This window comes from Schistocerca cancellata, chromosome 12 (assembly GCF_023864275.1).
Source record: "Schistocerca cancellata isolate TAMUIC-IGC-003103 chromosome 12, iqSchCanc2.1, whole genome shotgun sequence".
Taxonomy (NCBI): Eukaryota; Metazoa; Arthropoda; class Insecta; order Orthoptera; family Acrididae; genus Schistocerca; species Schistocerca cancellata.
The window spans coordinates 31,977,309-31,989,779 of NC_064637.1; the positions used below are offsets into that span (position 1 = coordinate 31,977,309).

The 12,471-nt window shown below is 39.3% G+C and overlaps 1 protein-coding gene across 3 annotated transcripts in view; it reads right to left on the reverse strand.

Annotated features, from left to right (window-relative positions):
* Positions 1–5,432, reverse strand: part of LOC126109896 (ras-related protein Rab-11A) — a 52,489-nt gene extending 47,057 nt beyond the window's left edge. The window contains exons 1-2 of one of the 3 annotated variants that reach the window (XM_049914985.1): positions 5,154–5,431; positions 4,431–4,552 (exon numbers count right to left, since the gene is read on the reverse strand). In XM_049914985.1, the coding sequence (XP_049770942.1) occupies positions 4,431–4,552; positions 5,154–5,193 (162 nt within the window). In that variant the 5' untranslated portion in view covers positions 5,194–5,431. Of the gene's footprint in view, positions 1–4,430; positions 4,553–5,153 lie in introns of all 3 variants that reach the window. The other 2 variants (XM_049914986.1, XM_049914987.1) reach the window with 2 other exon arrangements.
* Positions 5,433–12,471: the final 7,039 nt, after the last annotated feature.

Consider the following 12,471-nt stretch of genomic DNA (forward strand, 5'->3'; position numbering starts at 1 on the left):
CATGCGAAGAAAGTTAACTGGAGCAGCAATTTCATGGAATTCTAAACAGCAGCAAGCAGTAGCATTAACAACAGAAGCCGAAAAGTGGTGTAAGGAGCTCCATACCTTCAATGATTACATGGTGAAATGTGTTTTAAACACAGTGAAAAGCTAAAAAATGTTTTCTGTGATAATAGAGGTGACACTGCACTGTGCCTCAGTGGAGAGCATCACACTATTCCAGGATCAGACAAACAGTGACATCTAGCTGATTGCAGGGCCACTACCCCATCAATAGCCAATCAGAACGCGCTTTGTTGCACCTTCTGCACCACACCCCACAGTAAAATCTCTACTTTGGCAGGTAGCACTACTACAGTCACTTGCAGATGATACTTGCAGTTTGTAACCTGAACAATTGTGATCCATTTCATTGTATGTTTTGTTTCTCAGTGAGCAAGTTCATTTTTGCTACAAAATGTCTGAAGCTTCTAGTGGAAGCATACATAAACGTGTGGGTGCTAACCTGAAAGTTTCTGCTCATGTTTTGCGCAATACTGTGTGTGGGTGTATTTTGAAAAGGAGAAAGATAATGTTATGACTGGCCAAATGGAGAAAGTTTAAAGAACTGCAGAGGCTTTGAAGATACTTAAAAACATTGCCATCACTTAAAAACATTGCCATCAAAGTTTTCATGAAAAGGTATTGTGCAGAGCCTACAAACACCTAATGAGGACAGAACTGTAACAAACTTGGACACATTCATACAAGGTACTGTTTGTCACCACATATATGGATATTACAAGTGGAAATAACATCCAACCACAAAAACGTTACTCTTCATTAGCCAGAATTGTTTGTTGGCAGCATGACAAATTTGTTAACACTTGCCAGAACCCTCGTTTCCTGCATAAAAAATTAATGGACAAAAATCAGAATAGAGAGAGGTGATATAGTACAACAGTATTTTAAAAAAACACACAAACTCCAGTCATTCTGTCAGAAAAGGTTGTACAGCTTGTAGTATATGTGGAAATTTTGCTGTTCATGGGGGAAATGACAATTATCGTCTCACAAGATGGAACTTCATCTGGTTTCATACATAACTGTCTCCTCGTTGACAAATTGACGAGAAAAGCAAGAGACTAACAAGAGTGTTAACCACGATACTTTTATGAAGTGGTTCAGGGTAACAAACAAACAGCCGTCTGTCACTGCAATGGATAGTGCCCCACACCATTCAGTTATTAAAGATCTGAAAAAGGCAATGGAAAAAGCTGATGTCGTTGAATGGTTGAAACAAAGTTCAGAATGATTTATGTAAGGCAGAGCTCAGAAATAGTGAAAAATATAAGCCACAGGTTCAGCAGATATGTTGGAGGCTGAGATGGGTCAAGAACACAGCCTCAGGGTCACAAGCTTCCACCATACCATTGTTGCTTCAACACCATTGAAATGGTTTGGGCTCAGATCAAGCATTATGTGGCAACAAATGAGAAAAGCTTCACTGAAATAAATAGGAAAAGCTTCACTGCAGAAGAAATTAAAGAACTGTTTGAGGAACCAATGGCACAAATGATGCTGGATACATGGAGTAATGATGAACACCGTACAGAAATTGATCTTTAAGAAACATGAAAGAAAGGGAATGTAGAACATAATATTGAAAACAATTACATCCTTCGGAAATTCCAATGGCACCTCCACAGACCGGAGCACAGATAATGACACTGCCAAGGAAGAAAGCGACTTCATTTACGCTTTGTCATAAATCATCTTAATTTTTGTAAATCTCACCTCATTACTAAACACCAGTAGAAGTATGATGTACTACATGCACAGTGATTGGTAAGTAACTAAGCAGTTTATATTATTTTAATGTTTCGAGATACTTTATGTACAAGAACAATTTGGATCAATCTCAGTGTCCACTTCATTCGAAATATGGCAACTAATATGAATCATTTGTAAAAGACAATGCACTTCCTGCTGCTGTTATTGATATAGAAGAAACAGGAACAACACATGAGTATTGTGTTACGTGACAAGGATATTATGAGTCTAAACATAATCAATACATCACATTAAAAGGCAGAATGAGGAGATAATTCATACAGAGTCACAGCCATAATGCACATACATACACCAGTGAACTGACATTGCCCCTTCCATGCTTAACCGCACTTCACTGACAATCACTTTGCAATTTTGACTGTGCATAACATGCATCAATATGAGGTAGCACTATACTCATGAGCTAATTAATAGAATAGAAGGGAGAACTGATAGAGGTGCTCAAGGTACGCTCCGCCACACACCGTCAGGTGGCTTGCGGAGTATGGATGTAGATGTAGATGAATGCAGGGCAGTTAAGTGTCAAGTCTAACAATATTAATAAGCAGCAAGCTACCTTTTTCAATCAAGCCAAGCTGTGGGACTTAGTGTCTGCAAATACATATTCCACAAGCCACCGTAAGGTGCCGGGCAGAGGGCATATGCACGGGGATGTTGGGAACTGTTTCTGCACAGACAACTTTTAAACATTTGTTGTCTTCGTCTCTGATCCCTACTTTAATCATCACAGAATAAATAGTTTCATACTTGTGTTTCTGACAAAATGGCATATGAGAATTTAATTCTTTACCAAGTCTACTTTATAGTCTCCTAAAAGGACTTAATAGAGTTTGTCCAGTAAAACTATAGAGGCAAAATTAAAAGAATACTGAAGCTCCAATTACTCTTAATTGTCAATATACATCCACATATCAAGCAACTGCATTATGGAACCAAACCCTCACCAAACTCATTTCACGTGCATGTTTCTATTGTCAACATACCACAAGTTTGAACTTGACAACACTTGAGACAAAAACTGCGTGATTTGTGTGGGATACTGTCCCCTTTGAATAGATCTGTAATGAGCCCAGGACCTACATTAGGCAGGAGGTGACAACCTAGTCTTTTGCTGTTAAAACCCAAAAGTGTGACCACAAAACAATATTTTGATTAATAAAGGGATCTGTATCAGTCTGAGGTCTACATTTAATGTACTTTTCATTATAAGTAATAAAATTCATCACAAATAAAAAGGCAGTAGGAGGTACTAATCTGTTTTGTAAGCATGCATAAACAGCAAACCTAATACATAAGCAGCATTTATCATTTTACTAGATTATCTAAAGCATGCAATAATTGTGCCCCTACTAAAAGGAAACGCAGAAAATGCTGAACACTACACAGCAGTTGCCCCACACATTTGGTTACCTGAATACAATCTTCTCACCTCACTTGAGGCTCTCAGGAGGAATAATTGTGTTAAAGACATGTTTAGAACTGTCCCAGACTTTGACAACCATAAAATATTCCTAAACTAGAAATATAACTATGATAGATACTGGCTGGTTCTAATCATACCAGTAAAGTAGGGTGCAAATGAGAGCTCCACTTCAGGCCTTAATACTAACATCGGTGTTCCTCACGGGACTTTATTAGGACCAGCTCTGTTTGCCAATAAATTTCAATGACATGGCAGACACACAGAAAAAATTCTCTTTGCCGATACTGGCAACACTAAAGTCACCAATAAAACTCCACAGCTCCTTCCTGATAACACAAATGAACTAACTCATGATTTTCCTACAGTACTCACAAAAATTTCAGACTTTTTCGACACCACCATAGTCAAACAGCTGCCATCCCCATGAACATGCTCAGATTCCAATGCCTGTTTATGTGACATATGGCTTCCCTTGTATTAAGCTGACATACAGCACTGTAAAATTACCCTGGGACATAATTATGAAAAATTTGGTAGGGGGGTCAGACACAAAACTTAGGTTTAATCAGTAAGTTATTAGGGTGTAAGACAGTTTAATGTCAGCAAAGTATGCTCAGAACACTAAGCAATTATTGTAAGTCACAAACAGTAGCACCTTATAAACAAGCTAATACACATTTAACTAACTGCTGGGACTAGTATTCGTAAATGGAATGTTTAAAAGTATAATTTACTTCAGAACTTACCGACATGCCTTTGTAAATACTGTTTCTTCAAGTTAACACTTTTCTCTAGTTAAATTCTGATTAGAAATATAATAATGCTTGTCATTAGACATTACAGTAGCTGTCCAGTACAATTTACGTTTTTACTCTAATTGCATGAAAGTTCATTTTTGTGGATATTAAGAAACTCATGGGAGGCCATATACTAAGCCTATGGGCAGAAGTGCATTTCATAAGCCTATTGAGATGTGCAAGATTATGAACTAAAAAGGAGCTGAGAAGCTTTTGACTTTATACTGGCACACATGAACGTCAATTCAGGACTGAAGAATTGTTAGTAACTGGTTCGGGATTTATAACAAGGCAATTACTTCAATTAGCTCCTGATGAAAATTTCACTTGCATTTAAAATCTCTAATTTCAGTGCTATATAACGATCCTAGTCTTACCTGGATGCTTCTCGTTGCAAACTCTACTCCTATTGTGGACTTCGACTCGAGATTAAATTCATTTCTAGTAAATCTGGAGAGGAGATTACTCTTTCCAACTCCCGAATCTCCAATGAGGACAACTGTAAGAGAGAAGGGTTACTCGTGAAAAATACTATGTCTTGTCTTCGATTCGTTCACTGCCTGAACAGAAAACTGAGAACAATAATGAGCATATATTCGAAACTTCATTTTCTAATTGATGAATTCGGTATTGCGACAAATATGCAACTTTTAGTGCAGATTTATGGTTTTTAAACATTCATAATCATCTAATTGTAGGCTGATACAGTAAATAAATCGGTCGAATATAACCTTCGAAGACTCTTCTGATATTCACTATCCCTGAATCATGCCACGTTAACGCATAGACCCCAAGACAAAATTCACTGCCGCAGTGAGCACCATAGCACGAGCACTTTCAACGTACTTTCGTTAGTTGTTTAAAGCCAACGTCAGTACTTGTCCCACAAATAACACAAAGTGGCAACGTCAATCCATAAAACGATTGCCTACGACAATGACACTCCCGCACTGCACAAACGTCAAATCCTAGGTCAAAGGAGAAAAAAGTCTGCAGGAACGTAATTACAATGCGATATAATAGTTTCTAGACAGTATCAATTCAAGAACTTTCACGATTACTAACACACAAATTCTGAATCGTCTACCATTAATCTTTACCTTTGAACAAATAATCGTATTCATCGTCTCGGGTACCCATCTTACTGGAATTTGCACTCTATGTAGACTGGTAAAAATCAATAATATTCAAAGATAAGACACTAAGTATCACAGCAGTCTTGAACCCGTAGGCAAGAGGTGTCACGACACGGCGGCGCGGTATAGAATCTAATAAATTAACAGAAGAGTTGTGATTTGACGATGTAAAACGCCTGATTAGTCTGAACTAACAGGACAATATTGCAATATGGCTGCCACTCTTCTCCGCCCCTTCCATTGCGCATGTACATGACGTAATTCTGCGCCTTCTAAATATTTCGTGTGACGAAGACAATTTGACAACTAACCCAGAACATGACACTTGCATGTGAAAGAAAATTATTTTTATTGTTCAAAAGATATTTAAGGAAGAATAAAAAAGTCTCTATATACTGTTCAATTAAAACTGATATGATAGCCGTTTAAAGTGAATACTCGGCTGCATTACAGCTTTCCTAAACGCTAAAAACGGACGAGAACATTTTTGTGTTCTGTTCGGCTGCTAGTCTCATGACTCAAATGTTTCTACGTTTCGTATCAATGAATGTCAGAGGTTAACAATATTGGCTTTGGAATATACGTATACCATGGCGCTCCTCTCGTCTATGGCTTCCTCACGTGTGACGACCAGATCATCTCCATTTGCTACGCACTTTACAGTAGTTCGCAGAGTATAGCTGTAATATAGATGTTACTGGCACATTTATTAACATTCACAGGCACTTGACTGCAGAACAAAGGCATTGGCGCACTAACTCAATACAAGGTGACCAGAGTCCCTTACCCCATCATACTCAACCAGAAAACAATCACTCAGTCACCATTGGACACACTCATGTCTTCAGACTGATTGGAAGTGATCACCTCACCATCATTCTCATAATCACATACACCACACCCAATAGACACTCCCCCCCCCCCCCCCCGTCGCCCCAAATATTTCCCTGAAAATAAAAGAAGCCTACTCTCATACCAACTGGAACACCTACCAAGATTCCACACATACCCAAATTTAACCCCCCCCCCCCCCCATCTACCCTGCAAAGCAAAGGTTGACATTTTGCTCACCACATTCTTCCTTCAAGGTATCATGCCTTGTTTCAGGCTGCATCCACCATAATCTCTACTCACGTAATTTACCACCATGAGGCCACAGTTCTCCTAAGAGAATCTTGTCAACTACTCTGATCCTTCTTCTCCTAATCGCAGAACATTCCTGCATGTCACTGGCAACTACAGCAACATAACTGTAATCTCCTTCACACAAACAAACACTGAGACTGTCAACAGAAAAGTACCACATAACATACCAAATTAACCATAAACTCAACAAAGTATTGAAAAGCTATCCACCATATCACTAATACAAATCCTTCACCACATTATCCTCTCCTCCACAACAACCCACTATTACCAAGCAACCTCTAAAAAGCTAACCTCTTTGCTTCATACCTTAAATATATCTGACAGTTCCCACTGATCCACACTTAAAGTATTCCATGCCCCGTGTCCACATGTTTTCCGAAGTAATCATTCTGCCTCTTGGTCACAGCTTGCAATACTTTTGCGTAACATCACAACTCGAATTAAGCACACCAACTGCAGCACAAGACATTACATTAGAACATCAGTCTCCAGAAAACACAATACCATCCATAATCATGACTCCATTACATACCCCCAAGCATTACTGTAAGATCCTATCTGATATGCCGGTTTCTATCTGGAGCTAAGGAAGACATCCAAAATACTCCTGTTTCTTAAATCTATCAAACCTTCCAGTGAACTAGAATGAAATTTTCACTCTACAGTGGAGTGTGCGCTGATATGAAACTTCCTGGCAGATTAAAACTGTGTGCCAGACTGAGACTCGAACTCGGGACCTTTACCCTTCATGGGCAAGTGCTCTACCAACTGAGCTACCCAAGCACGACTCACGCCCCATCCTCACAGTTTTAATTCCGCCAGTACCTCGTCTCCTGTGAGGACGGGGCGTGAGTCTTGCTTGGGTAGCTCAGTTGGTAGAGCACTTGCCCGTGAAAGGCAAAGGTCCCGAGTTCGAGTTTCGGTCCAGCACACAGTTTTAATCTGCCAAGAAGTTTCATATCAGTGCACACTCCGCTGTAGAGTGAAAATTTCATTCTAGAAACAACTCCCAGGCTGTGGCTAAGCCATGTCTCTGCAATATCCTTTCTTCCAGGAGTGCTAGTTCTGCAAGGTTTGCAGGAGAGCTTCTGTGATGTTTGGAAGGTAAGAGATGAGGTACTGGTGGAATTAAAGCTGTGAGGATGGGGCATGAGTCGTGCTTGGGTATCTCAGTTGGTAGAGAACTTGCCCGCAAAAGGTAAATGTCCTGAGTTTGAATCTGGGTCTGGCACACAGTTTTAATCTGCCAGGAAGTTTCCTCCCAGTGAACTATCTTCCTATCAACCCATTAGGTTCTTACTTACATCTTTAGCAACATCCTTGAATCTGAAGTCACAAGACTTACTCTGAGGATGGTCGGATGATACGTGGCCAAAATATCAGTGGAAGAAATTTTATTTACACAGCTGCATGCATGAAATTTGATGGAGATTCAAGGATGTTGCTAAAGATGGGAGTAAGAACTTAATGGATTGATAGAAAGATAGTTCACTGGGAGGTTTGACATATTTAAGAAACAGGAGTATTTTGGATGTCTTCATTAGGCCGCGAAAAGTTGAAAATGCATCCTTGAAACTGTTTTAAACCAGCACTCCATATAATTAAGAAACACACCTACTCCCCAACGCACAATATGGCTTCAATCCAAAACATTCAACAGACGATGAGCTCCCCATCTTCTTTTTGTAACTGATCAAATACTGTTTTGACATCTTTGTTTTCCTTCACCTTAGAAATGTCCTTCAGTAGACATGTCATCTTGGTCCCCTCTTCAAACTGCAAACATATTCTCCTCCAATTAATTACACCCACTTTTTCACTTCCTTTCTGACATGCTGCTCCTGTTTTGTTACCATCAGCCACACATAATACTGTATCTTTTAACCATCTCTAGTAGTGTCCCAAAGATCAGTTCAATCTTCTCTCCTCTATCTACTCTACACAGTTAAGATGCCCCAGCCATCCATCTCCCTCCATTTGCTGCAGTATGCCGATGACAGCACCTTCCTTGTCAAGCGCCCAACCATACAAGCTTGTCAATGGTCCTTCCAGACCCATTTCAATTGCTTTATTTCCCGGTGTAATTCCTGGTATCTCAAAATTAATTCTAAGAAAATCAGGCAATAATTATAGGATGTCCTCCCCACCACTTCCTGTGTCCAACTTTCACTCATCATCCATAACCATGCCATATTTAGTAATAAAAAACTGCCTTATTGTCACTACTATTCTACTCAGCATACTTAGCAAAAGTTCAACATCACTAGGCCTGTGGTGGCACAATGACCAAAGGAACACATCACAGTTCTGTGTTCCCAGTAGTAATTAAGTTCACACAGTGAACAACTGACATGAAACAGAATCCAAAATACAGTAATATCATTGTAAGTGTACAAGATCAGCCCATAGCAAATAATAAAAGAACAGAACAAAAACATACAAGAAGAAGTAGTCAAACACTTCAATTAGTGTGGTCCAAAGGCTTCAAGAGATAACAGCAAGTAGCTGTATGTGGCTATAACATGTATTAAGCACAGAACTCAGCACAAAAATAGTATGCCTACAAAACCTGAGCCATCCTCACCTTTGTCAGTACAGCCGGAATCACTGAATCCCCAAAATCTTACCATTCCTTGCAAGTGCTAGAATACCATGAACTCAGTCTCATAGTCCACACCCATCTTCCCTGTCCTACACATATCCTACACCAGCTTATAAAATTCTCCCTCTCATATTCCTCGGACATCTTCGAATATCCTGTACAGTGAGAAAACTCAAAACAAACACTAATTGTCTCTTCAATACTCTCCAATTATGGGTGGCTGCTACATTCATACCAAACAGCCCACACTCCATCCATCTCCCCACTCTCTATATCCTTTCCCAAGGCAACTCTAAAGGCTACTTCTGCTTGATCCAGAAGTCTACTCTAACATACACCTATTCAACCCAGCTCGCACTATTCGTCCACAAGACTCAGAAGGCCATAGACACGGGTTCCCAGGTAGATGCCATGTTTCTTGACTTCCGCAAGGCGTTCGATACAGTTCCCCACAGTCGTTTAATGAACAAAGTAAGAGCATATGGACTATCAGACCAATTGTGTGATTGGATAGGAGAGTTCCTAGATAATATAATGCAGCATGTCATTTGCAATGGAAAGAAGTCTTTGGAAGTAAGAGTGATTTCAGGTGTGCCGCAGGGGAGAGTCGTAGGACTGTTGCTATTCACAATATACATAAATGACCTTGTGGATGACATCGGAAGTTCACTGAGGCTTCTTGCGGATGATGCTGTGGTATATTGAGAGGTTGTAACAATGGAAAATTGTACTGAAATGCAGGAGGATCTGCAGCGAATTGACGCATGGTGCAGGGAATGGCAATTTAATCTCAATGTAGACAAGTGTAATGCGCTGCGAATACATAGAAAGAAAGATCCCTTATCATTTAGCTACAATACAGCAGGTCAGCAACTGGAAGCAGTTGATTACATAAATTATATGGGAGTACGCATTAGGAGTGATTTAAAATGGAATGATCATACAAAGTTGATCGTCGGTAAAGCAGATGCCAGACTGAGATTCATTGGAAGAATCCTAAGGAAATGCAATCTGAAAACAAAGGAAGTAGGTTACAGTACGCTTGTTCGCCCACTGCTTGAATACTGCTCAGCAGTGTGGGATCCGTACCAGATAGGGTTGATAGAAGAGATAGAGAGGATCCAACGGAGAGCAGCGCACTTCGTTACAGGATCATTTAGTAATTGCGAAAGCGTTACGGAGATGATAGATAAACTCCAGTGGAAGGCTCTGCAGGAGAGATGCTCAGTAGCTCGGTACAGGCTTTTGGTGAAGTTTCGAAAACATACCTTCACCGAGGAGTCAAGGAGTATATTGCTCCCTCCTATGTATATCTCGCGAAGAGACCATGAGGATAAAATCAGAGAGATTAGAGCCCACACAGAGGCATACCGACAATCCTTCTTTCCACGAACAATACAAGACTGGAATAGAAGGGAGAACCGATAGAAATACTCAAGGTACCCTCCGCACACACCGTCAAGTGGCTTGCAGAGTATGGATGTAGATGTAGATGTAGATGTACATGCAAATTCTGCAACCACCATGATCTGCATGACAGAGGCTTAGCCCCATGGTACTATGTATTAGGGTTTCTTCCCATTCATGTAGTGCAGGAAAAAGGAGTACTTAAATGCTACTGTGCAGATAGCAATTTCTCTAATATTGTACTGACAGTCCCTGTGGAGAGCAATATGTAGGAGGTAATAGCACAATCCTAGATTTCTTACATACTGCTGATCCTTGAAACTTTGTAAGTAGGCTTTTGCAGGATAGCTAGATCTTTTTTTATTTTTTTTAGGATTGCCATGACATTCTCTCATCAGTCAAGCCAACCTGTCATCATCCACACTGCACTTCTTTGTATATTTTTAATGTCCTATGTTACACCTATTGGATATAGGTCCTAGACACCTGTGCAATTTTTTAGGCTGGGTCACATAAGTGTTTTGTAAGCAATCTCCTTTGTAGATTGACTGCATTTTCCCAATATCCTACATATGAATTCAAATGTACCACTCATTTCACATATGACTGAGCCTATGCGATCATTCCATTTCATATTGCCACAAATTGTTACAACCAACTATCTGTATGAGTCAACTAAGTTGATTTTTGAGGCACTGATATTATAGTCACAGGATACTGAGATTTGCATTTTGAAAAGTGCAAAACTTTTTATATTTCTGAATATTTAAAGCAAGCTGCCAGTCTCTGGACAATTTTGAATCCTTTTCAACATCTGAATGAATATTTGGGCAGTTTTTTTGGTTAGTAATTAATTATAGATAACTGCCTCATCATCAAAAAGTCTGAGGTTGCTATTGATATCGACAGCCAGTGCATTAACTCACAATATGAATAGCAAGTGTACCAACACATTTCTCTGAGGCACACTTGTGGTTACTTCTACATCCACCAATGAATCTCTATCCAGGATAACTTACCGCATCCTCTCAACGAAGAAATACTCAACTCAGGCACACATTTCATTTGATACACCATATGATCGATCTTTTGTCAGTAAGCTTTGGTACCACACTCAGTCAAATGCTTTTCAGTATCAAGAAACTCTGCATCAGCATGACTTATCTGACCTGTAACCTTCAGGATGTCATCTGAGAAAAGTCCAAGTTAAGTCTTGCATGACTGATGTTTTTAGAATCTGTGCTGACTGGCCTGGAGAAAGTTGTTCTGTTTGACGTAATCTATATTATCTCCTTAGATCAAAGCTCCAAAACTTCTTCAAGCCTCCTGACCCATCTCTGCCACTTCCTGTGCCAGCCATCAATGTACACTGCCTTCCCATCCTGATATCATCCTCCCACATCTCAATATAGCAGCCCATTTATCTGTATTCTTCTACTGCCCCTCAGCTCACCATCTTTCCATTTACTGGGAACTGACTGTGAGGAACTTGTTAAATGCATCATTGTCATTATCATCATCAGGATCATCATCAACCTAGAACCAGATACACCATTGCTGACTGTGTTTTATAGTAACTCATAAGGAGATATTGTTTTTAATGTTTTTAATCCCATCATTTCAATATTCTTAACTGCAAAAACCACATAAATGTGAAAATCTCTTGTTGTCGCAGTAATTTACAGAGATTTATCACATCATTTTCTCCTGCTGTGGACAGATCCTTTTTGCCATAGTAAAATTGCACAAATACCAACATATCCATAAGGAGACAGCACCTAATTTATTTATTTATTTATTTATTTGATTAGCCATCCGTAGACATTTTGCAATGTATGGATGTTGTCAGTTTGGATACAGTGATTTTTGCAGATACATTGACACTTTTATATGCATTTACAGAGTATACAAATACAATGGCATTTATCACTTAAATTACATTCAAACAATTAAATATTCACTTATTGTTTAGAAACAGTGTTCCTGAAAATATAGTTTAAGGGTTTTTCTGTAACAGTACATGTTGTTAATTTCTTTGATGTCCTGTGCAGCTTGTTATACATTTACAGAATATACAATACAATGTCATTATGTCACTTAAATTACATTCAAACATTTAAATAT